Here is a 26,549-nt window from a genome sequence, read left to right on the forward strand (position 1 = left end):
TAAACACGAAGAAAAACATGCATCTCCTAGAACTGCCTGTTTCTCTGATAATAAGAAACCATTGAATTCAGACTACTTCAAATACACTCTCCTAGTGATGACCTGCATCTAGCCAGGTATTACAATCTACTAATTTAGATACATATCCACAACGTTACTCTTACCACGTCTTCCCATCACCTTATCTTCCCCACTGACTAGTCTAATCATTTCTTGGTCAGACAGCTCCAGTCTCTCCAGGGCATGGGACCACCTTTCAGCTTTTCATTCAGTGTTTACAGCACAGAAAATGCACTAGAAATAATAATAAAAATTTCATTTAAATCATCTTCTATACTCCTAAACCACCTCAAGGGGAAAAATACTACAAATATTGAAATTCAGCATCAGACAAATGGCATGCTTTCCTGTTCGTATGCAAAGGTTCACTAGCTCTCTAAAGAAAATGCATCTGACAGAGATCCTAAGCACGGGCAGAACCACCACAAACGCACGAGTCTGCCAAAGTCCTTGCAGAAGACAAGATAGCGAGAAGCTACCTGTTCTGCTTTCCATAGCCTAACTTTCTCCTCCCCGCTCTTCTTGATACCTGGGGCTTGTGTTTTTTCTGGATTACAATCGGTGAGGCACAGCAGATCTCCCTGAGCTGCCTTGCTCACTGCAGCTGGGTAGCAGCCCTGTGACTCCTTGGTGGGCTGTTAGAGAGCTCACCCGGGGAACTGAGGTCTCCCGGGGAAGCTCACTCCTGCCAGTTCTCCAGACGGGCTGCTAAGGCCAGGAGGGCAGACCACACAGGCTGCTGCAACCACTGCCACAGCAAACATTGCCACTCTTGCAACACACTAGATTCCCATGCCTGGGGAGCTGCTGGTGTAAATAGTCAGTTGGTTTTCATCCTTAGACCCTACCTCAGCAAAACATTTATACATAAAGAAAGAAGTGCACGCTTACACACATTGCTATGCTGCAAAGCAACACATTAAAGACTTGTTCAATCAGAGATTTACTTAGAAGTAGGTTAAAGTTTCAAGCATTTGAATTTCTTTCTGGCAAAATTAAAACTCAGAAAACAGAGAAAACACCAGAGGAAAAAAAAAAAATCCATAAAAATACACACAAAGACCTTTTCGTCCAACCAGAATCTTGCAGTAATTATTTCAATACCGATTGAAATACTTCACTGGATATTGGGAATTGGTGTGAGTACCCAGTTGGTCCGTTAAGCTTTAATTTGTGAAAAATTTGGCCTTTAGGATGAATACCCTAAAAAGCCCTGGTTATTTTGCAGCCTCAAAATAAAATAGCTCTTCATCTGTCCCAAGTACTCCTTGAACATCTTGGGTGAGCTGAAGGCAAGCCTCTTACTTGTTTTTTCACTCCTGGCATTTATAAAAGGAGACAAAAATCAAAATACTGATGTTACTTAATAATTTATGGTTTTACTTATCATAGACTTGAAAGTATCTTGTATTTGCTATATGAGCTCTTTCATTCTTATATATTTGTCTTATCATATACCACACATCATTTCATGGCTACAACAGCACATGGAATCCACAAATATCATAAACCATTGCTCTTTGCCTGCAAACTGATGTGTGCCAACTACAGCGTATAAGATAATGAAACACTTCACATATTATTGGCAAAGTATATGAGCTGTTAAATATGGGACCTCACAGTCTTACAGCCAAACACCTGGCAAAGTTCAAATGAATTCCACAGGTTTGGTAAAAGCTCATTTTTCGTCACTTATTCTGTGTCTACTCGGAGGCATTTTGGTTGTATAAAAGTCAAATATTTATACTTCAGTGCCTGTGGAGGAGCATCATTCCCATCAGCCTCCCCAAATGAAAAGAAAACCAAAAAGCATCGCTTAACATTTTGCCAAAATAAGCCTTCCTTGGAGACTGAAAAGGTTTGGCAAAAATGGCACCCCAGAACCAGCATTTTCTCTCCTGTTTTTGCCCAGTCACTGAACTCAACTTGGATCACCAGAACATCACGAAAAAGGTCTTTCTAAGCACCTTCTGTTCAAGGCAAAACAGGAAGCTCTGTCATAAGTGAACCTGCTCATCGCTTCCTGTCTTCAGCCTAAGAAGTTCAGACAGCCTGGATGAGTCACAGAGAACTTAAAGATGACTTCTGGGGTATTCAGCCAAATAAATCCCTTGAAGCCTAACCATCTGTATGAGCATCTCTTCAATTAGGCTGTTTCTCTAACTTCAGAATGAACGTTACAAGGCTCCTTCATATATATGGACAGCCTGCTCTGCAGGATCAAGTGGTTTGAAATTCCCATTTGACTTCAAAAAGTCTGGTGAGTGCTCAACACAGCTTTTGTTTGCCAAATGCATACTCACTTACGTGAAGAGCATTCTTTTTCCAAACCAAACATTTCCAAGTCTATGGTATATTTTGCTGCACAGGTATGTTCACTCATAACCTACTGTCACCTTGAAAGCAACACGCATGCCCATGCTGACAGAAAAAATTCTCAGATATCAGCTCATCTGCCATTACAGTTGCTTGTGATGCTGTCCTGGGAATCCTCTTTTCATAGTTCTATGATTTTAAGACATAACCTTGTACAGCATAATGCATCCTGTCAAAACTAATATCACAAAATCTCTTAAGAGATGGGACACTAACCGATAGGAGATGCACAGAAGAACTGAATGGATCCAAAGTGATCCGATGAACTCAATGCTCCTGTCTAATCTACTTGAGCTCTGTAGGAGGATAACATCCAGCACACTCTTGGGTGTATTTAAAAGCCTAGTAAGAGTCTCAAAACATATAGCTGAGAAGGATCCAGTCCAAAACCAGGAAAGTCAAGCAAGGATAAAGGCATTCAGAACCTCTTGCATCTAGGACATTGGTTAAGACATGCGATAACCGAAGTTATTCCCATCTGACAGCTGTTCGGTAGCCTACACAAAATGAAATGGTGGTTTCAGTGCAGTTGGTAGACCAATGTTTACATTATAGATGGAACTACGTGGCAAGCTCAGCAGAGAAGCCAAGCAGTTTTCCTAGGTTAACACACCAGCGATAGCGGAAAAAGCATCCAAGTCCGATACTGCTCACCCTCACTTGCTGTTCATGGGGTCAGTCCAGGTCGCAGCCAAGAAGCTGTGCAGGAAGTGATTACACTTCTGCTATCTGTTCTGTTTGCAAATATAGGAGTCCAGACAATACAGCATTTCATGCAGATGCTAAATTAGCAATTGTAAGCAATTTTTAAGTAATACAAACCTCTCTCAAAAAAAAAAAAAAAAAAAAAAAACCAAAAAACGACTGCACGTGACAATTGCTTATATTCCTTTAGCCCCTAAACAATTTTATACTGTAAACTGGCTTTGAAATATGAATAATCCCAAAATCTCAGTGGCCTTGGCCTCCTTGAGAGCCATTCTTGAAGTGTGGACTGCTCTTGACTTTTTCCCCGATGAATGCACACAGCCAGCCGGCTGTTACAGCATGGGGCTGTGTTCTTCAGATGATTTTGCTCCCAAAAACCATGCATGCAGTCAATGCATCCGTTCTTTTAAGAATACTCAATGAGGGAAAACTGAAACACGCAAGGTTCAAAAGGGCAATGCAGTCAATTGCTACTGAAATTCAACATCCAAACTACTTGCTCTAATCCATTTGAGGGCTGCTTGTTGTCAGTTTGCCTTAAAGAAAGATCATTTGAGAACCCCTCTAATGAACAGAGCACTCGGTTTCCGTCACTGGCACCTACCCCTCTGTCACCATGAGATGACCCCTGTGCCGGTAACTCCCCGAAGAAGCCTGATGAATCCCTGCCAGTGCCGGGGCCCCGAGTGCTTGAATTCGGTGGCCTTGCCCAGCCTCACCAGGGCCCACTCCCAACCCTACCCGTGGCCCAGGAGCCCCACTTCACCACAGCTCGAAGCCGTTAGTCCCTGTCAGAGTCTCCAGCCCCGCCACAGCCCTGCCTTGCCCTGCCCGGCCGTGGGCCCCATCACCCCGTGAGGCTGGTGGCCCATGCCTGGCCTCCGCCTGGCCATCGCGGGCTGCCTCCGACCCTGGCTCCCCTCACCGGCTCGGCCGCTGGCCCCCACCCGCGGGCTGGCCCCGTCCCCACGGCTCGGCCGCTGGCCCAAACCCGCTGGACAAGCTGCCTCCCCCGGAAAACACGGCGAGGCAACGCAGCCCCCCGCGCTGCTCCCTGGGGCGGAAAGGCGGCACCGCCAGCGCCAGGCTCGGCACAAGCGGCGGGGAGGGCGCTCCCCGGGCGGCCGCGCAGGGGCCGAGCGGGCAGCCGCGGCCCCGCCGAGCCGCCGCCGCCGCCGCCGCCGCCGCCAAGCCGTTGGGCAGGGCGGCATCTAGCGGCCGCTGCGAGCGCCGCCGCTCCCGCAGGCAGGGGGCCCGGCGGCAGCTCCGGGCCGCGGCGGGGGGACGGGGCCGAGGCGCCGGGAGGCGGCCGGCGGGGGAGCAGGTGGCGGCCTTCTGCCCCGCCGGCTGGTGTCGCTCGGTGGTCTCCCGGCCTGGCGCGGGCGGCGTGTCAGCCCCGGGTGCGATCCCTCTCCTTTCGGGTCATAATGCACCACAAAGCGTCACTTCGTCCTTTTAATTAAAAGCGACACAGGTACGAACGCCCCCCCCCCCCCCCCCCCCATCAGGTGCCTTTTCCAGGCTGTGATCTCAACGGCGGCCTAAGGCTTGCTGCTGCCTGCCTGACCGGTCACTCCACGTACCCTCCTGATAAGCACCCCCGCCATCACCAAATCATGCTATCAGCCCCCCCCAACAGAGATTTCTTTTCCTGGCAAGCCGATCAACTGTTACAGAAAATAATGTGCGTGTAAGAGGAAATTACAGCTATTCAACAACCGTGCAAGAAACTTCTGGGTCATCGGCCGTGCGGTGGCTTCGTCGAGAAGCCAGGCGGGTGCGTCACAGGGCTCGCGGCACCGGGATGGAAAGCCGGGCCGGAAAGGAGGCACGGTGCCTCCGCGCACGCCACGGAGAGGGGCGGTTGCAAAACACGGGCAGCCACGCTGGAGATCAGACCAGATGCGGGATCTGAAATCCGTGCTCTCGAGAAGAAACAGCACGTAACGCTTAACGACATCAAATGGTCACGACCCAAGTTTGAAATCTCTTCTGAAGGAACAGCATCTCTGCTAATCCGATTCCCACTATGAGCACACCAGGGCAGTGGTTCAAGGATGACTCGGAGGGAAGGCTGCCATTTCCTGACTCACCATCCCCGCTTCCTGTAGCCTGGCCTTTCAAGTCTCCGTCCCGTTACCAGCTCCTGAAGTGAACCCTCTTTATCATGTGAAGCGCGATGAAGTCACAGGCCCCCACAGACTGTGTCTATACATACTCTCCCTCCTCCATGTTTTTGTCTGGAAAGTTGTTGCTCATGCTGTTCATATGAACATTTTTCTCACTAAGGTCCAAGTAAAATTATTCATAAAATGAATCAGGTTTGCCAGTAACTGCGTGGTTTGTGAGAGTTGATTAAGTTAGTTTGTACCTATGGATGCTCTGATGCTATGAAAAGGCTTCCTATTAGGTTTTATTCACAAAAAGTTGAAAACTCACCTGATAGTGTTCCTCCTGTCAAAAATGCAAGCAGAATGAATGCAGAAGTATTTAGTAAAAAAAAACTCCCATTAACAACAGGATATGAGATAGGGATGCTACTCCCAAATTATAAAAACATATTCCTCACCATCTCAGTGATACGGTGCATGCTTTATCTACCTCCTCAAAAAAAACCTGGAAGAACAGACCTAAACAAGAACATATACCGAGACATTTCACAGTGAGAGGTCACGATCTTTTAGCTATAATCTTAACCAATTAGCTCGCTCTGTTTTAGTCTGTTCAGGCAAACCTAATTAACAACTTCAAACAGCATTTCGCAAAATGCTAGCTCTAATCTTAAAATAAATTAAAACACTAGGGTAAACTGCACACAGCCCCTGATCTGCTGTGTTTATTTCTGGAGACCTTTCATGCTTCTCTACTCAAGTTCACTCAAGTGTACAAAACTCTAATGAAATAGGTGAAATCTCACCCAAGTGGGCCTGTGACCTTGCCTCGGGTAGCCTTAAGGAGGTGTGTTCTGAGCCCACTTGGGCTGGACCTGTGTAGTATTTAGCAAGCGAATGGGCAGGGAAAGCAGCCATTCTGGCCACACCTGCAGTGCCAGGCAGGGGAAATTCAGAGCTCTCTGTTTTAAAAGTGAAACCAGGAGCACTCAAAACCTGGCACAAGTCTGGAAAATAACTTTGTAAGGAAAAACAAGGAGAGATCAAAAATGATTCATTTTCTATGCCAATATCCAGGCTCTGAAGTAAAGCAAGCAAAATTTCCTGAATTTCTGCAAACAAAAGGATTCTCATGCAAAGCAATGAGGAAGAGGCAATCAGTAGCAAGGATGAAGAAATAATGCCCAACAAACCATAAAGAAAAGAAAGGAGAAATATGGAAAGAAAATAACACAGTGAAATTCATTGAGGAAAAATGCTGTTAATACAACTGCATTGCAACTAATACACAACTAACAGGAGACAAAAAGATGCTGCATGAGAGAAAAACAGCAAAATGCTTACAATACCAAAGAGTAAGTGGCCATAAATGAACTATGAACCGATGGGTCATTAAGGCATCTGTCCTGCAGTACCCGAGCATAGTTTTAGCTCAATATCCCGACTCCATGCCACAGGAAACCTTAGTGAGCACCAACCCTACACGATCATTTGGTTTCACAGGAAGGAAATGCAGGCGCAGAGGCCAAAAGGGCCCTACAGAGCCCTTTGACCTGGCCTCCCTCTATGCCAGTAGCTTCCTTTTCAGGGAAAGTGCCTTACTGTATGCAGATGCAGCCATAGGTCTGCTTCCTCTTGAGGTGCTCTCTAAACTCTTCTTCTGGCTCTCATTGCTGAGGTCACCTCACTGGAGATCTCCCTAGCAGTGCTTGCAGCCTTATTTTCCATCCCCCACACTGGAAGCACCCCATTTTCAACATTTACTGTGGATCTCTTCTTTATTTTCTTTGGTCTTCCATCTCCGTTGCCACCAACATGCAAACAATTTAAGGAGAATTCTTTCTTGCTGAGGAAAGCAACATAACGAAGAAGGGAATAATAGATACAAAGTGAGCGTCTGTGGCTGAGAAGGCTTCCATGTTGGGCAGACATATAAACAACAGCAAACAAATGCAAAATCAATTAACCCATACCAGAGAAATTACCAAGGACTACATGAGAAACAAGATGCAGAGGTACAAAGCTCAGCCTACCCTAAGAAAGCCAGAGAGGCTGTTGACAAGTAAGTTTATCATTCTGTGTGCTGCCAACCTCCTATTACAGCATCCAGCAACCATCAGCCCACCCAAGTCCTACTGTCAAAAGAGCTGTATGTTCTCACCGACAAATGTAAAGAGTTGTGGAAAAATATGTCCAAACCCCAAAGCCTCACACACAGCACCTTACGTTTTTTGACTGTTACAAAACCACCCTGAATAATTTCCAAAATCATGGCCAGACCCTAATAAATAATTTTTCAAAACAATGTTGCGGATGTTTCTGTTAACATGTTGAGTGTATAATTTTAATTTCTTCATTTGGAGTTACTCTGTGCTAATAAGCATTATGTTCCTTTCAAGAGACAGCAGAGAACAATGCGGCTGCACTCGGTCAGGGGGCATCTTCTAGAAGGAGGAGGAAATTGTGCTTTTCCAACAGCGATTGAGCAACTTTTCAGGGAAAAAGTTTCTGGAGTGCAGAGCAAGTCAGACAGAGTGGAGAAACGCACAACCAGAGGCAAGAGAGCTCTGAGAGAGGCAGAGGAGACATACGCAACCAAGGACCCAAGCTGATGTAAATAACTCTACCAGGAGGCTGAGAGGGGATTGTAAGGACATCCTTACAGTGCAGGACGCCACTGAATATTGTGGGCTGAGAAAAAGACCAGAACATAAGGACACATTGGGTAATGGGGGAGAAGGCAGAAATGGGTTAAAAGCCTTTCATTTCCAATGTCTCCAGGTTTCTTCTTTTTAAAAAATTCATTGTTCTAGCTTATCTTCTAATGAAATCATATTCTCTTTAGCAGCATATATACTAAAATTTGAATGATACAGAGATTAGCATGGCATCTGCACAAGTTGGTTTGGGGGTGGTGGGAAGGCTCCACAGTACAGGAAAAATATTGACATACTGGAGCAAGTCTAGCAGCGGGCCACCAGACTGGTCAGGGGGCTGGAGCACAGGCATATGAGGTAAGGCTTAGAGAGATGAGTCCATTCAGCTGGGAGAAGAGGAGGTTCAGAGGAGACCCGACTGCTGAAACTACCGGACTTCAAGGTACAGAGAAGACAGAGCCAGACTTTTCTTGGAGGTGCACAATGATAGGCAATGGACACAAGCTGAAGCATGGGAAATTCTAATTAAATATAAGAAAAATATTTTACCATGAGGGTGGTCAAATACTGGAATAGAGGATGTGGGCTTCCCATCTTTGGAGGTGTCAAGGGTTTGACTGGGCATGGCCCTGAGCTACCTGATCTAGTTAGACCTCCTCTGAGCAGGGGGGTGGACTAGGTAACCTCCAGAGGACCCTTCCAACCTAAATTCTTCCATGATTCTGTGAAACTCAGCTTTCTAGGTTCAAAGAGCTGATTTTTTAGATATTCTTCACCTTAAATACAAGGTGGTAGAACAATCTGTCAGAGATCTGCTCCACCCAGACTCATTAAAGAAATGTCATGGCATTTTTGTGAATAATGTTTATGTCTTATACTGTTCTTGGCTTTTCAGATAAATATTACTCCTTATTTTTATGTCCTGCAAGACGCTGCTACCTTGGGCACTTGATTCACCAAGCTATTTTAAATCCCTTCTGTCTGCTTTACCTCCGTGCCCTGCTCTCAACCCATAACTTGCATCAACACTAATCCCTACCCTATTGCTTACCCCTTGAGGATTAAAAAGGCTTCTACAGGTAGTAGTCTGTATGACTGTAGAGTAATGAAGCTCAAGATACACATAGTTTGTTTCCCCCTTTTTTTTTCCTAAAAGGAAATGTATATCCTCATCCAGTGCTTAGCCTGTCTTCTAAATTACAAATGATAGTTACAAAAAGATTAGGATCCTGACCTGCATATGAGCACACACATACACGTTCATGTCTATACATACACACACACCACACACGTCACGTCTTGTGCATTTATTGTTTTCCATCTCATGCTTTCACAGAAACCCATACCTTCTGCATTTGCAAGGCAGTGACTCAGCAGTGGTCCCATACTTTGCTGTGCTGACCAGCTGTACCCAGTGTATGTCAGGGAGGCTTCCAGGCTGCATTGTCACTGAGAGCACTTACACAGGACTAGAGTGCCTCCTGCACAGGTGCAGTCTTCACAGCCCTCCCTGCTGCATGGGTGGCTTTGCTCTGTATACCAGGGACAGCCCTATCACACTACAAACACTTGTCTCCTGCATACGAAAGCTAACAAAATGTGAGAGGACATGTGAGTCACCCAACTTACCATGCCTTCCCTTAGTGCTAACTTTTGTGACTACTTTACAAGTAGGAGATTCATATTGAGAAGGAAAAAGTCAGGAGTCCGAAGTTCTCCTCTTAGATTTGCCACAGACTCACTTTCCAATCCTCAGTAGGCTACTTCATATCCACATCTCAGCTCCATCATACACAAGAGGGGTGATTATAGCAACATCACAGCAGAAGCTGTAAGACTTCACATCTAAAGAGCTCTTTGCAAATCTAAACTGCGCAAAAATATAAATTCTTTTCTGTAACCCCTTCAAAATAAAATATGAAGAAACCGATAATTCTTCACAGTTTGTCTGCTGGCATGGAGTAAAGAGTAGCCTCAGTGGCAGAACGCTGAGTCTTTGCACACAATCTATGATCTCGGACAAGCAAGATTCGCCAGTTAAATGAGGTACTGCAAGTTAGTCAACAATTTCATTGCTTTGGCCCCTCAGAAGTGTGCTAGGCATTGATTACAATCACATAGTGTAAGTTATTCTGGTTTGTTCAGTACCTCAAGTCAGCAGCAGTAATTCCTCATGTGTTTGAACTCTGATGCTGGCATTCCCACGCCATACCGTGTTAGACATTCAGACAACTGTGCTGATCACATATTTCCTCTTACTTTAATAGGCCTTTCAGGAATGAACAAGCATTCCCTTGTATACTGCTATGGTTCCCATCACTTGATGGTCACACTTAATTAACCACTAGTTTAGTAGAGAGCTGGTTACACTTCATTTCATTAAGTGATTTCATGATCACCAGAGGTACACTGACAGCTCTGTTAGCTAAAGCTGTGTGAAAAGGGGCAGCAGAGACAACAGTAACATTTTGCAGCACTTCTTCATCAGTGATTTTCCAGACGCTGCTCTTGCAAAGTACAGCTAGTTACATTTCCATTCCCGTTTAGCTTTTTGGCTCAAGTCTATCTCAGCCTTGAGGTAAGATAGACCATATCTTATTACTAGTATCCTTAGCAATGTTGGTCTCTGCATCCTTAAAGTCATCATTTTTATATAAAGTAGATACTAAGAATTTCTTCATCTCCCTTCCCTCCTTTAGGCTTTTCTGTTCATGGTCAGCAAATAAATGCAATTGAAGGACAACATCCCATTTAAAAATGTAAGCAAGAATCAATTGGAAAACAAGAAAATGTTAAAAGGTTCTACAGCACGGTAAAGCAGACACTTCAAAAACACTAGGTACTTAATTCTAAAGTATGTAAGTATCACATGACAGGAAAAGCACCACCAATGTTACATACATTAGCATAAGCACATAGACATTACAGGATACCTGTAAAGCTATACATTAAAGCTGTATACCACAAAAACCTTCTAACAATAGTTTATGTTCATTCATAGGGATATGTAATGCACAGATGGTTTAATGTTTCTAATGTGAAAGCATTTTTTCTAATTGAATGGTGGGAATTTTGCATGGCTGTACTTCAAACCTAGATCTAAAGTTCAGTCTCCCTGTGTTTTAAGGCATATTTCAGTTTAAGAGAGAAGTGTTAGGAAAACACCATCATAAAGGAGGGTGAGATGAAAGAGGTATAGATGTATATAGCACAAACCAAAAATAATGCGAATGACTTGAAATTTGTTGTGAAGCCCTTTATCTCTGTCACAGAGATTTGTGTTCAGAAACTGTGAAAATTCATAAACAAACTGTATTTCATATAAAAATAGTATCTTTATCTATAGTTCAAATCATATGAAGAAATAACAGAACATTTATCATGCACTATAAGCAGACAAGGAGAAAAACAAAAGTATCTTGTGCCAAAGAGTCAAATCATATGACTACTTGTTACTGCCATTCCTTAGAGACCTGTTCTATATAAGGATCATGAGAATCACATATTAATGAAAAGCTTCCTACCAATTTCATCTGTTTTCACTTTACTATATGTATTATGCTATTATGGTTTGTGATGAGATGGATTTGTCACTGGAGTCCAGAATATAAGGGAGCTACTTGTTTCAGGAAGTCCTGGAAGGAATTCTGTTTCGTGTGTTTTCACAAACACACATATATTACAAAAAAACTCATCTAGCAATGGAACTAGATAATAACGTATGGAAAATGCAGCATGCTGTCCCCCACCCAGCTCACAACACGGTTACGAGAAGTTCCATGTAAATTGTGTGTACTTTTCCTTAGAAATTACACTTGTTCCTGATGGGGATGGGGGGGGCAACCAAACCCACACTGTTTTTTACAACTGGCCTGCACAAAATATTAATATAAATAGTTTATATTCCTATAGTATCTTTCACACACGTATTCTTCACAGTAACTATGGTGGATCCTTATCAATGTTCCAACTTTAAAGGCAGAGTAAATGATATGCCAAGCATTTAAGTGACCTGTTCAAAGTTGTGTAATGAGTTACAGATATCCTGGCTCTCTCCAGCCCTCATACTCTGCAAAGTACACCCCAACTATCGTTTGTACTGAGTCATTTAGCCACAGATACTGTAAGCAAAAAGAAATTACATTACTCAGGTCTTAGAAGGGTGATACTTTGTGTACTCAATAAATCAAGGAAAAGGAAATCAGCAAAGGGCTTTGAACCAAAAATGCAAAATCATGGCAAGGTTATTCAGATTCGGTTATCAAGAGAAAAGATTCCTATTGCCTTAAGGGGAAATCACTAGGCGTTTCTAGATTAGATCTCTTGTTCTGCTAGCACACAAACCCTAATTCCTTCAAGAAAAACTTTGCATTTTTCATGTAGGTAAGGCATAGATCAATAGTGACAATGACCTTACTAGTGTACTAATGAACAAAAGATTACTAAGTGTAACAGGATCTAAATAAACATCCACCTCCATGTCTCTTGGATGGATGATTTGCAAAGCATTTCTCACCCTGCATATGGCATATTTTAACTGACCATTTAAAGAGCCTTTCTCATGTACCTTCCTAAGTTTCTGGGCTGCCAGCTGTTTGCATTGACTGGACGCTTATGTTTTAAAGTGCTGTGCATTCTCTGTGGTGCTACAAAAGCAACATTATTGATAATAAAGACAAGATCCAGCAGGGAAAACAGGAGAAAATCCAACAAAACTTTGATTCATAGGAGACTCAAAGCTACATGATTCAAATACCAGAAATTAACATTCAGGAATTTTGGCAAGTTTTTGTAACCAGTAAATTATTACTAGTTTTCCTTGGTATTCGTTATAACAACATTAATAGTGGTGGATTCCTTCGTACATGTTTGATTTTAATATCCAAATCTGTGGGAATCCCTCTGGTATTTAACAGAACAAAGTTAAACATCAATTACATAGTCATAGAAGGAAATCTAAAAATGTCTTTATCCAAAAAATTGTTCACATTAATTTATTAACAAACAACACTTTCCAAGGCGTCAAACATTGTATGACTCCAAAATCATGAAGAATTATTTAATCTGTGCTTTGTAAATATGCGGCTATATACACAAAAACTACTTCACAATTTATCATTTATTAGAATTTGCCCCATACCTCACTGCAAATGAACTTAACTAAAAATGTTATCAAATCAGGTGGAAGGAGAGAAAGAGAGCCTATTCTAGTTGAAGAAATTGAAAGAAATGTAGGCAACAGAAAACCATGTCAAGTTTCTCTCACTGAGAAGTGTGATGGGAATTTGGCAGGAGCCCCACAGTCAATATCTTTCTCTTACATACAATTCTCCCTTTCAATTGCTAATACACATAGGCCAATAAGAAAGGCCAATCCCTTGTTCCTTTCAGTTGCCCACCTCTCTCAGGGCAATATTTCCTCTCATTAAACATACATATTTCAACTTAAAAACACTGATATGGAAACATTCTCCTTTTTAACAGGCAGATACTCAGAGGTTGAAGATTTAGTCCTCACTGAAAGGCTTTGCCAACATAACTGCTGCTAATGGTTATGACATTTTTTCACTGGGAGGCATAGACACAGTGTGACAAAAGCATTCTTGATATCCATCCTTCATGTCTGATTTTATGTACATCTTCCATAAACACATGAATTCTTACTTTGTCTCACAAGCATTTAAATTAATGAATTTTGCAATTACCAAACAGCTGAAGAGACATAGCTCCGGGCTAGAATCCCACATGTCTAGATACAACAGCTTTTAAGCATCTCTTCTCCAGGAGGGATCAAGTGGAAAAGCTCTGATTATTTTTTTCCTGAAGAAGAACATAGGCTCAAAAAGAAGTGACAAAGTCTAAGAACACATCCATGGCCTTGAATCCAGGGGCTGCTCACCCACATCAGGGCTCCGTGGTGCCAGCTGGAGCCTCAGCCTCTCCTCCAGTGGGAAAGGCATCAGGTCCTTCCTGGTGATCACCCCAACCACTCGGTTCTGCCGGTCAACAACAGTGAGGTGGCGCAGCCCCAGGGTGCGAAAGATGATGTAGGTGCGTTGCAGCGAGAAATGAGCTTGGACTGACATTGCAGATTTGTTTATGTATGGGTCCTGTAAGGCAAAGAGAGAAGACAGAGGGAGAACACAAAAGCACGAGTGCACCCCTGCCACGGGAGTGGAAAGGCAAGGCAGAGGAAGGAGGCAGGGGAGAGAGAGGTAGCGGGCTTGAGGGACAGGAGCCAATAAGAACATTAGTTCTTCTCTCGCTCTTCCCCATTCCCAATTATACCTAAAGCATCAGGAAATACCATAGTAAAAAAACACTTTCTTTTTTGGTAAACCATCAGGTTCACTCTAAATAAACTATTATGACTGGAATGTACCCAAATCTAACAGGCTAGAAAAGCAAAATTGAGCTCCATTGATATGGTCTGAGTTTTTACTTGGAAATAGTCAGTGACCCCAATATTTATTAAGTCTTAAGATTTTTTTATAGCTGCTATCTCATTACACAACCATTTATGACATCCTGTAATATTTTGCAGTAAATGCTTATAAAAGTCAATTCACACAGAAACATAGACTGCGAGGAAGAGGACAAAGAAAACAATCATATGGCTCTGAGAAGAAGAGGGACTGCAAGTACTTAACTCTGGTCACTGAAAACTATGAGGGTTATAACTGTTTCTTGATAGGAACAGAGCTAAAGATCATTTTATTGTTAACCAAGCTGGTCTTTATAGGTTATATAGGTGTTCACTAAGTTTTTACTTTTCACATAATTCTACAGTATCCTTCTCATGACTTGGCCAGTTCTGTCAAAGAAGGTGTATTACACTTCCCAAGTGTATGCTTTCCCAGACAGAGGAAAAATGAAACAAAGACATGATAAAATAATATAAATAAATGCACAGTATAGAGGGACACGTGTCTTATCCCTCTTTCATGTACAGGACTGACAAGACATTCAAAGACATAAGGAGGAAAAAAATTAAAGGTAAAAAGGTTTCCTCTTTCTATACCAAATATAATTTTGCTGTGGAACTCATTGCCACAGGATATCATTACACCCAAGAACTCACAATGGATATTTCTGTGGATATCAAAAGCAGAGCATTCATGAGTGATAATAACAAGTTGTTGGAAGGGATACTATACTTTGTGCTTCAGGGATCACATAAGGTACTAAAAAGTTAGCTATCGATGTTAAAACTAATTGAGTGCAATAGGTTTCCCATCACAAAAAAGTTGTGTGTCCCAATGGTGCAAGCACTGGACTGGGTCTCAGCCGAACTGGCTTCTACTCCTATGTATGACCTCCTCTTGAACTTTGGAAAGCCTTGTGTCCTCTCTCCACCTCAGTTTCTCCATCTATTAAAAGGAAACTCTTAAACCAAACTAGATAATGGATATTAGGAGCATTGTGGGCTTTGTAACTTTTCTCTCCTTCCAGCTATTCTCAAAGCAAGGAATTCGGACTAGATGGATCTCAAATTCAGTCCCATCTTCTTTACACATGAGTAAACAGGAGCAGGTTTTGTATCTTTTTAAATAAAACCCATCTCAATTAGGCTCTCTGGCCTGCATTTCCCAGTGTCCCCCCACCTCAGTTTCAATGCTGTAGACTGGAAACTCACCAAGGCAGAAACTACATTTATTTTGTTTATAACATATTTATTTTAGGCCTTATTCAGTATACCAAACACATTATTGCTTTTGGACCAGTATTTTAGTACAGTATTTAGGAAATAAATGTGGCAATGTCATAGCAGGGATTAAAAAAAAAAAAAAAGGAAAGGGGAAAGAAATATAGCTTTATTTATAAGTTGATGTATAGGCACTGTACTGTAATGGAGCCTAAAATCTCAAAAGTGTTGCTTTATATTTGCTTTATAGGACTATAAGAGCCAAATAATGACATTTAAATGATCTATTCCATTAACATTGTATCATTTTGTCAATCTGGAATGTATTTTAATCAAAAGCCCCCTTGAAATGGTCTCCTTTGTTGTATTTTCTTTTTGGCTCATTTTATCAACATCTGTTATGTTTATACAATATGAATTAAAACTTCGGAATGCTGTTTGTACTCAGCTACTTTTGTTGAGAATGTAACATCCCAGGATTGGCAGTGTTTATGTAAATCAGTGCGGCTGACACAGCCATCATAAACAAATGAGAAAATATAACAAACACATTGTTCATGGAGGAAATGTTTGTTTTTAGAGTTGGCTTCAGTCTTACCAGATTGATGAAGAGTTGCTGATACCGGGGATCTGTAGTGTAGCGATTCAGCAGCATGGTTAGGCGCGACAGATTGGGCAGCTTCTCCACTGTTATCTGGAATAGGCAAGAATCCATTTCTCTTTTCTTCAGTGCTGCACATTAGAACCCAAGGTTCAAAAGCTTTCCATTTGGACTCTTCAGAAAAAGTTTTCTAGCAGAGCTACACTGGCAGAGCTTGTCCAAACTTTATACATTCTTTTGCCAATAAAGCTTAAATTAGCAATTTAAAATTAAACACTCTTTACTTACAGAAAGATATTTTTTTTCCTTAGTGTAACTGTATCTCTATTAAGACAATTTAAGTTATATTGGCTTAGGGGTGAGCTTTTTCACGCTGTGAAAATTCACACACTAAGTGGTAATTACATGATAGCATAGTGCAGAAAAATGCAACAAAACTGGTATCAGCCATCAGCTGAGCTTCAGCCCTCTTGCATAGGAGTACCTGTTTGCATCCTGGCACCTCATCCCATACATAATTGCCCTGCTCCTTCTCAACACTGTTTTGCCAGGCAGATTCCCATGTGCAGACCAAGCTTCAGTAATATATGACAACTTTCCAGTTGTGCCTGTATAAATTGCTCAGAACTACATTACCAGTCCTGCCTTGGTAACACATGCTTTTCTTCTACCACGCTTAATGTTTACTATTCCTAAAAATCCTTTAGTCATCTATCAAAGGGAAGAATGCTACATGCTTTTCAAGTTTGAAAGCTTTTATAAACACTCATCATTCAGAGAGGTGCTATCCCATACAGAATTAAATATTATAATAATTCTGCTATCCACAGAGAAGTTGAGAGAGAGAAGATTGGAACACCCTATCTGAGCAAGGAAATTCTTTGCCAGCAGTCTTGCACAACTTCCAGACTCGATAGTTGATGACAGCTGTCCCTGGGAGGTCTCTGGTCACCCTTTAATTTAAATTGTACCTGACCACTTCTTTATCTCTACCACATATATTACATCAATTCTTTGTTCATGGAGAGCTCATCCTAAATCACCCAATACACATGCTGATTAAACAAGGAAAGAACTGAAATAAAAGAGGTTACCTTCTCATAGGAGAGAGGATGAGAGGAGGAGAAAGTCTCATCATTTGTCTCTGGTTCAAAGATGTGCTCATTCTCCAGCAGCATGCACAGCTCTAACCTAAGGTTAGAGAAGAGGACTACATTCATTATAAGGGGCAAATTTTAAAAAGCAAGCACTCAATGCTTTAGCATCAGATATATGATGGTATCTGAAGTACTGTCTGCAGTTTTGGGCGTCTCAATATAAGAAGGACATCAAACTATTAGAGCGTGTCCAGACGAGGGCGACCAAGATGGTGAAAGGTCTTGAGGGCAAGACTTAGGAGGAGTGGCTGACATCACTTGATTTGTTCAGCTTGGAGAAGAGAAGGCTGAGGGGTGACCTCATCACAGTCTACAACTTCCCCAAGGGGGGCAGCGGAGGGGGAGGTGCTGATCTCTCTCTGGTGACCAGCGATAGGAAAGAAGCGGCATCAGGGGAAGTTTAGATTGGACATTAGGAAAAGGTTCTTCACTGAGAGGGTGGTCGGTCACTGGAACAGGCTCCCCAGGGAAGTGGTCATGGCACCAAGCCTGTCAGAGTTCAAGGAGCATCTGGATGATGCTCTTAGTCATATGGTTTAGTTTTAGGTAGTCCTGCAAGGAACAGGAAATTGAACTTTATGATCCTTAGGGGTCCCTTCCAACTTGAGATATTCTATGATTCTATGATTCTAGAGTATTAGTGGGCTGACCACATATTTCCCCTTCCTAAATTTCCATCAGCAATAGCAGCATCATACAGGTGTTCTCTGGTTTAGGTTTGGCTAATTAAAGGACATCACCTATCCTACATGTTCTTCTTGACCCGGATCAACCTGCTTGGCAGGACCAGCTCATGCACTGTCTAGTTTGCACCCAACAAGACAATACAAATAATAAGCAAATACAATTATCTGAATATAAGTAGATAGACTGTCGTTCCTTCCCACATCCTTCTTAAGTAACATCTACATTAAAACACAAGATCTGCAAAAAATTCATGTCATATTTTAAATCATCAGTGAAACCTTCTCTCACAGTACTGCACTCTAGAGTTCATTATGATATTTAATATTCTTGCTGAATTAGTCATGTGAAAATTGATATCTTTATCAATTATTATAACATTTCAAACCTTTCTTTATTCTCCCCTTTTGCACTACACATATAAAGCCTTGACAAGCAATATATTTAAAATTATCATTTATATCTTAGTGTTTCCTTGCTCCCTACACACACTCCATCCACACTATCCACTTCCAGCCTTTTAACTTCTATTTAGATAACAAACACCTTGGGGACCACCACAAAGCTTTTTGTTTTGCAACATACTTAACATCATGTTAGCCCTGATCTGTGATTACAACTAGGAGCTACTACAGTAGTACAAAGATGTGCAACACACTGCTAAACAATGTGCTTGAGGGACCCAGAGGAGAGCAGACACACAATCTTCATTAGGGGATCAGAGAAATACAAATGAGGTACAAAGTGGCTTCTGTGACCGGAACACCAAGTATAAGCTGGGAATTTTTCAAATAAATATTTCTGTATCCTAAAATATTGATTTGTTCAAACCAAAACTTGTTATAGAAAAATACTAGGTTTAACATAATGTCTCCTGGGAAAGATTAGTCTGCTTTAAGGTGGGATTAGCACTCCACAGCAGAGGACTTGCACTAAGATGACGTGCCTGCCAGATCCAAAAGCTGGTGATTAGTGCCCTCCCTAGGGACAGGATATGGGAGAACTAGGTTCAAACCCTTTCTCCATACTCTCCTTCATAACAAGCACATTAGTGACTATGTATGGCCTGTCTTAATTTCTCCTGTTGGAGGAGTTCCATGCTGAATAAACAGGGATCTGTACAACAGGGTCCCGCCCCATTCCTGCTGGCTGCCCTGACCAGCAGGCTATTTGTCGTTCTATTATTTTTTTTCCAAACAGTCTCCCCTTCGCTATTCTGTACTTCTTCGTCCTGCATTTGATGAAGCTGAATCAAAACTGTAAAGAGTACAAAAAAACCCAGTAAACTTGTTATGAAATACCATCGAGCTCTCACACATGAAGAGGGAACCTTAAACTAGTTTCCAATGTATTACATTAAACTGCAGTTTCATGTGTTTGGGGTCTTTTATATAGTCCACTTTTTCTCCAGCTGAAGATACTTCGGGAGCATCTACTTCCTCATTTTATCTCAAATCTGGAACACACATTTGAAGGAACCTATCCTATCACCTCCACCTCCCATGAGTTGGTTAGCATTGTAGAGCAGTCCCCTTTCTCCTGAAACAGTCAGCTGTTTCACTCTGTAGATCCAGTCTTGAAATCTGCATTTTGTTAATGCAGACATGGCTTTGTTCTCTGATCTAAGGTTCTCAATGGGATTTATAAATAAGTATGCCTCTGGCTGGGATATAGGTATCATCCTTTTACAGGTGAAGACCTGAGTGAATATAACTTGTGGAAAAACATCACCTCTAAAGAAAATCAGTGGCACAGCCAGGAACATTAGGAGTCTGTCACCTGCTCTGACCTTTAAAGCACATCCCATTCACAGGACAAACAAGGAATTCAGTATGCTTCATAACTTTTGAAACTTTTCGATTTAATATCTGACTGGCTTTGGTTATCATAAAATCTCTTTCAGATTACTAAGGAGAACACAACACTGCAGCAGAGCTAACTGCTGAGAAAACTCCACTGAGGAAATACTTCCCCCTGGGGTCATGTTTCCCCTGCTGGGAAAGTCACTGGCTTGCCCTAAGCCTCTTGCCATGTGCATGCCAGCATATGGACATGTCACATAAACAATTAATGGACTTGGGTTTGAGGACAACGAAGAGAACACACTAAAAAGAACAGTACAGGCGTGTTACAACAGGCAAGATCTATTCCCCTCAGGCTACAGTTGGAGGAGGAAAAGGAGGAAAACACAATATACTCATAATATACTCACTACAGCAGAGGACATAGAAAAGAAATTAATCCAGTCATGCCCTATGAATTACCTTTGGTGCGTTACACACTTTGTTCTGCAGGGCTCTCGAAAGGTTCGCATTTTATGGTCTTTCACAAACAGGTCTGTAATTGTTCTAAGTGAGATATAAATACACAGATCTAAATTCTGTTCCGAGATCATCATGTACAGCTCCAAGAAGTTGATTTCGGGGATGATCACTGGGCCAGGAATACTCTCAAGACTTTAATCCTAACATGAATATATAGACGTCAAGTGCGAAAGTTATGATCCACCCTGATCCTTTGCCAGACTCTGTATGCTCAGGTCCAAAACACTGTTCAGGCCTGTCCGTAGTCCAGACTTCACCATTTTCCACTTGAACATCATGGGCTGGAATTAAAAAAACAGCAACATTCACCATGAGCTGAAAGAGCAGAAACATTTGCTCATCACCGGTTTGTTGGCCGGTTTTGGCAGCTTGCAATTTGCTCGGCACCACTCTTAACTAAACCCAGCAGGGAGTCACTTAACAGGGCTTTGGGAAGTGTGAGAGAAATTTGGCTAGTCAAAAAAAAAAAGCACACGCAAACACAATGAAGGAAATCATTGGAACATTTCTGATAAGAATCCAAGCCTATTAAAAACTGTCATATTCAGGAGAAAAATGAATATACATTATTTCACTTGGACTTCCAGAAGTCATGCTTCAGAGGTATAACAACATCACTCTTTGATGTTACATACAACATCCTTCCTATCACATCATCAAGCCTTAGAAAGCAGACCAAACATGTTTCTTGCACTATTTTGTGAGGTTTAACAGGAAGTACTAGGATTCAGACTTGGACTCTGCAATTGTTCGTTTACTCTTTATTTATTTAAGAAGGAAGAAAACCCTTAAGTAGGGAATCTCATTTCAAAGATACCCTGGCAAGGCATTGCAGTAGTTTCATATGCTCTATCTGTTATAAAGCATTCATCATGAAGGTACACCTAATTAAGATAACACATTATTATCCCAATATCCACATGTCAGATTTGGCATGGAAGTCAGGAATGAAAAGTATCTGACAGCTGATTGTGTCACTCTTCTTGTCAAGATGGCCAATTATCTGAGGAAACTACAAATTCTAAATATTGGGGGAGTGACATAAAAGAAACTGCAGCTCCAAAGTAGTTGCAAATGAACAGAAGGAAGATTAAAAGGTGATGTCACTGGCAAAAGCATTCAGGGCATGACTCTCACAAATTGAACGGATAAAATAGTTACACAGTGGGGTGGGGGGATGAGGGAGGATTAGAGAACCTGAACCATCATTTTTAGGTTGCTTCAGAAAGCTTTAGGCTTATTTCTCCTGCAGTAATCCACCAAAGGTACCTGCATTGTTTTCATTCTTGAGTTGATTGTATCTGATGTTTTGGCCAATATCCAACTCAGTGAGGACCAGTGATTAACATATTCTGACCAGAATAAAACAAATGTCCCTTCCATGTATTAAAAACCTACTGTCTCAGGGCTTCTCTCAAACATGTTTAAAACCCAGTGACATCAATTACTAAATTTTGATTTATGTCAGTCAGTTTGAAAAAATGATGACAGAAGAACAGTAATAAGTAACAATAAATGGCACACTAAAATAATGCACCCTGAAACTCTCTTCATGGTCCTTCCTCATCCTAATACCTGGCTAGTGTAAATTATTTTACAATATCAACAAGTCTCTGAAAACTTGCTGCAGCTAAGACTTAGTGTCTTGCACCTTCAACTTTCACAGCAGTCAAAATGAAAGGAGTGCTTAGAGGATCTTGCAGGATTTGATCGCTGCTCTGCTCTCAGCAGAAGTTCTAGCATAGGCATGCAACTCTTGCAAAAGGGCACAACGGGAGTAACTTTTTACATGGACTGTAAAATGTAAATTCTATTTAAGAATAGTTGTTACATTATGTTCTTGGTAAGATTGCCGCTACTATACTAAATGCATTTTTCCTGGCTTCACATAGCATTGTGCCTTGTTTTAACTGGTAAAAAAGAGTATTCTGCGTGTGGTGAGCTAGACAGTGGATAAGGACTAGATCATCACATACCAGGAACTGTTCTAAAATCCACCAAATCTTCATCTTATACAGCAAAATCACAGGGTTACAGGGTTGTTTCAGGTAAGGCAGCATAAATCATTAATGTTTACTTAATATTTTGTTCTTCAAACCAAGAAGGGGTTTTGCATGAATTTTTGGCATTTTACCTACAAGATGATCAAAAGGTTATTATCAAGTACTGGACTGAGGTTTTCCAGAGCAAAGATCAAATCCTGTCCATGCCACAGCCTTTCAAAGGATGCTGAATAAATATTTAATCTCTGTACCTCAGTTTTCAGATCTACAAACCAGGGATTTCTTCTACCTCAGAGCTATGTTTTGAGGTTAATATTCATTACTTAAGTTGCCAGCTGCCTGGTTTTATGGGCACCATCATCAGGGTGAATGAGCAGACAGTAAGTCCACAGCCTCAACATGAAAATGCAAAGGCAGCTGTTAATAAATTGCAAAAGCAAACTTAGTATTTCAAACCTACAGTAAGGCTAGATTTTAGAAAAGGATGAAGACTTAGGATCAGATTTGTATTTCCCTACCAGCTGGCTTGTTACCAGGCAGATTTTCAATTTCAGAGGAACCTACCACACATTTAAATGACAGGACAAGTATGTGATCAGTCTTTCCATTCACGCACCAGTTTTCCCCATGCCTATATTTGATTTCAACATTTAACAACACTCTGCACTTGCCTAAAAGCCACCCACATGCTGCAGCGAGGCTGCATACGTTTTTAATTTGGCTTTTTGAGTTAGCACACAGCCTCTGCAACACTCCAGTTTTCCCTCCAAAGGGCTCTGTCACAAAGTCCTACAGCACCTGCACAATTATTTGTATGGCCAAACAGGCCTACTAATTTTAAAAGTATCATATAATGTTGTTCTTTGGAAGAAAATTTTCGCACTTTGGATACGAAATAAAACCACTGCCACAGACTCTATAAACCTTCCTCCATCTGTGTTATTCATGAGCTGCAGTGCCCCAGGACCCTGACAATACATGGGAGGATCATAACGTCAAGGGCTTTTGTTGAAAGTGCTGGATTCCATTTATTTTAATAGGCAAGATTACTGTATAGCGTATCACTGAAATTAACTGGATCAGCTTTTCAAAAGCAGGAGTCCAGACAGTAAAAACAAACAATGTGCTGACAGACTCTACCCTCTAACATGAAAACCAAGTAATCACAAAAGCACTTTGATATTGCCGTGAGCTCCCTAGTCTGCACACCTAAAAATAGTTTTCAAGTCCCTAACGTGCTCCCCCTCCCCTTTTTTTCTTCTTTGCTGGCTGAGTTTAAATGCAGCCTTCAAACCACCGCCAACAGTGTTTCTAACTTTGATTAGACCTGGTAGAATCACCATTGCCCAAAACTTACAGCAAAGCCACGAGGAGGAGGAAGGAGGAAAGCTGTCCATGATCCTCTAGTAAGAAACAAAACCTCATTTTTATCTCCATTTATTGCATGAACTTTTCAGACTTCTGTGTTTGATTGAGTAACTTTGCATTCCTGTGATCTAAACTTAGCAACCTCTCCACAACAGTGCCAGAAGGAAAAGGCTCTCCAAGAAGCTTTCAAATCTGTATCAATTGTTTCAAGAGTGCCAGCAGCAAGGCTGTCGCAATAGTAAGGTAGATACTGCTAAGCTCAGTAATTAATTTATGAATTAGATGTTTCAGGTCTCAATTCATCTTTAACTTTCCATTTATCCCTAAGCTGTTGCACTGCATTGCTTACTGAAGGCAAGTACTTCTCCTTTTGCTAAGAAAAATAAAGGTATTGCCTTATTAAACAAGTGTGTGTGGACTCTGCACACATGCGCACGCACACGCCTTGAGAGCAGTGTTTCATTAGTCCCAACTGGGAGGGCAGATTAAAGAAAAATACCAGAAACCGTACCTACAGCCTGACATATCTATGATATGTTGCAATGCTAGGTCTCCTTTCCCACAGCACATATCAATACGCTATGCTGAGTTTTACTGAGGTGCTTGGCAGAAAGCATTCCTGACTCACAACAGTTTCTGTTCACTGGACTGACCAGAGGCGAGTCATACCTAATAAACTGCCATAAAATACACGTACACACACCACTTTGGATCAATGATTTCTCTGCTAAAGGATGTTACTGTGTAATACAGCTTTAAGTTTTCAACTTTGTCATATTTTCTAAACCCTGATCTCTTCAATTTACTTTCAGTTATGTGACATTCCCCTTTAGCAGAGTGAAAGCATGCATTAGCTAAACAATGTGGTTTGGATTTAGTGTTCCCATGCATCATCGTGAAAATGTTTGTCTCAGCAATAGTGTCATTACTGTTACTGGGAACAGCTGCTCTACCATGTCTTCTGATTGTGGAAAGCAGAGTATCTCCCTTCCCATACCAGTTTACAAGCAGGGAAATTAAAGCAGGACCATCGAGTAGGAGGTTTATGAGCACACACTGTTCCGTACCTGGCTTCCTCCTGCCACGAAGGAAGCAGAAAATGCAGTGCAGCAAGAAGAGCAGCAAAATAAGTATTGCAAAGAGAAATGTAGTTTGGCTCCCTCCACTGGCAGTTCTTCTGGCTCCGGACCAGGGACTAACCTGAGGCACAAATCCTCCTCTCAGGTGCAGCTCTGGCAGTCCGGCTCCATTAGACCTGACATCCTTCGAGCGAGAAATTAGAGCAGGGAGTTTGCTGCTGATCAAGCGGATGTTTACTACCTCCCCTGAGTTTCTGAGGCAGACAGATGTAACCTTCAGCGTCCTCGCCAGCGCTCCCAGCCTCACGGAAGGAAGTTTCCACATCCAGCCCTGTGCGAGCGATGGGGTCCCGCTGGGTTGGCCAGGGGTGTCCGCTCTGCGGGCCCGCGCGGCTTTGCATGGAAAGCTCACAAAACTTAGAGCTATTGGTGTGATGACGCTGAGGAGCAGGCTCTAACTCACCTTTCGGAACAAGACCTTCAGAAGTAATTAGGCTTTATTTTAAGAGGGATAAAATTGGTTTTCCAGAATATTAGACCTTGTGAAATGTCTTCAGACGGGAAGCCATGCTTCCGGTCACTAGGCATTTCTGAAAGTCCAAGCTTTGGTAGCTTTTCAACCACACAAAGACTACAGCTTTTGAATATATTTCTTTTCTGATTTAGAGCACAAAGTTCTATTTTTTGAAAGGATCTTAGATTCCCAACTTTGTTCTGAAAACGGGAATTAGGCACTCTGAACACTTCACTTCACTTGTATCAAACAAACTTAGTTTGAGTAAGGCAATTACACAGTCAATACACTCCCATACACCATATCAAAATGTGTAATAAAACAATTCAAACAAACATGGTAAACTACAAGGATTTTTGACAACCTTACCTACAATATTTTTATTGAAATTTCTTTTTGGCCCAAAAATAACAATTTCCATCAACCACAAATGCTGAAGTTTCGGTAAACTTGATGGGTGGGAAGAGATGGGTTTCTTAGGTGAAAAAATACACACAAAAATGCAGGCACGATGCCAGAAATGTCACATCCTGCACAGAAGTAGCAGAAAACCAAGTTTTACCCATTTCTGCTTAGACAGATATATTCTGTACAGTCTGCTTACAGTCAGAGATACTGTGGTTTCTGCATAATTACTTTCTCCCAATCAAATTAAATCAAGCAAAAAAAATTTTCCTTCAGCTAAAAGGTAGACAAACAAAATGCAGAGAAATGGCTAACAGCTGTGTAGGTAAGAGTGCAAAGGCAGAAACAAGGAATCCAGCCTTCAGCCTTACGACAGGAGAGCTATGTATGGTACAGATCTGAGAGGTTCAGGCATGAACAAAATGGCTTATTTTTTATGGTAAAATTCCCAAACAGGCTACTCAGTGGTATTCATCAGCCCAGTAGTTTCTCCAGGAAAATTGCCTCAAAGCCGTGTTCAAGGCAGAAATTAAGATTGCTGGGCAGCACTCCAGCTTCTGCCTCTCTGCCCCACTTCTCCTCAAAGGAAAAGGAGGGGACAGATCCTGGCCTAACAAGACACCAGCATCCACCTGCTTTTCTTCAGTGAATACCAGGAGGATTTAACTGCAGTACGGAAACCCTGCTCCTTCATTATCCTTGGCAAAGTGAAGTATAAGCAAGAAAAGCCACCAACATCAGTACAGTTCCTGAAAGGAACATGGTATTCGTCAGTCACAAATATGCAGGAAACCTACATATAATAAGGCATAAACCGCATCTCAGAAAAAAAAGCACCTAGGTAGAGAGCACATTGT

General features: G+C 41.9%; 1 protein-coding gene across 4 annotated transcripts in view; it reads right to left on the minus strand.

Moving 5' to 3' along the window:
- Positions 1–26,549, minus strand: part of LOC115340737 (chloride channel protein C-like) — a 134,192-nt gene that overhangs the window by 39,002 nt on the left and 68,641 nt on the right. For 2 of the 4 annotated variants that reach the window (XM_030012721.2, XM_030012719.2), the window contains 3 exons: positions 17,253–17,349; positions 16,156–16,251; positions 12,646–14,022 (listed from right to left, as the gene is read on the minus strand). In XM_030012721.2, the coding sequence (XP_029868581.2) occupies positions 13,771–14,022; positions 16,156–16,251; positions 17,253–17,349 (445 nt within the window). In that variant the 3' untranslated portion in view covers positions 12,646–13,770. Of the gene's footprint in view, positions 1–164; positions 295–12,645; positions 14,023–16,155; positions 16,290–17,252; positions 17,350–26,549 lie in introns of those variants that run through there. The other 2 variants (XM_030012720.2, XM_030012722.2) reach the window with 2 other exon arrangements.

Source organism: Aquila chrysaetos, chromosome 4 (genome assembly GCF_900496995.4).
Source record: "Aquila chrysaetos chrysaetos chromosome 4, bAquChr1.4, whole genome shotgun sequence".
Taxonomy (NCBI): domain Eukaryota; kingdom Metazoa; phylum Chordata; class Aves; order Accipitriformes; family Accipitridae; genus Aquila; species Aquila chrysaetos.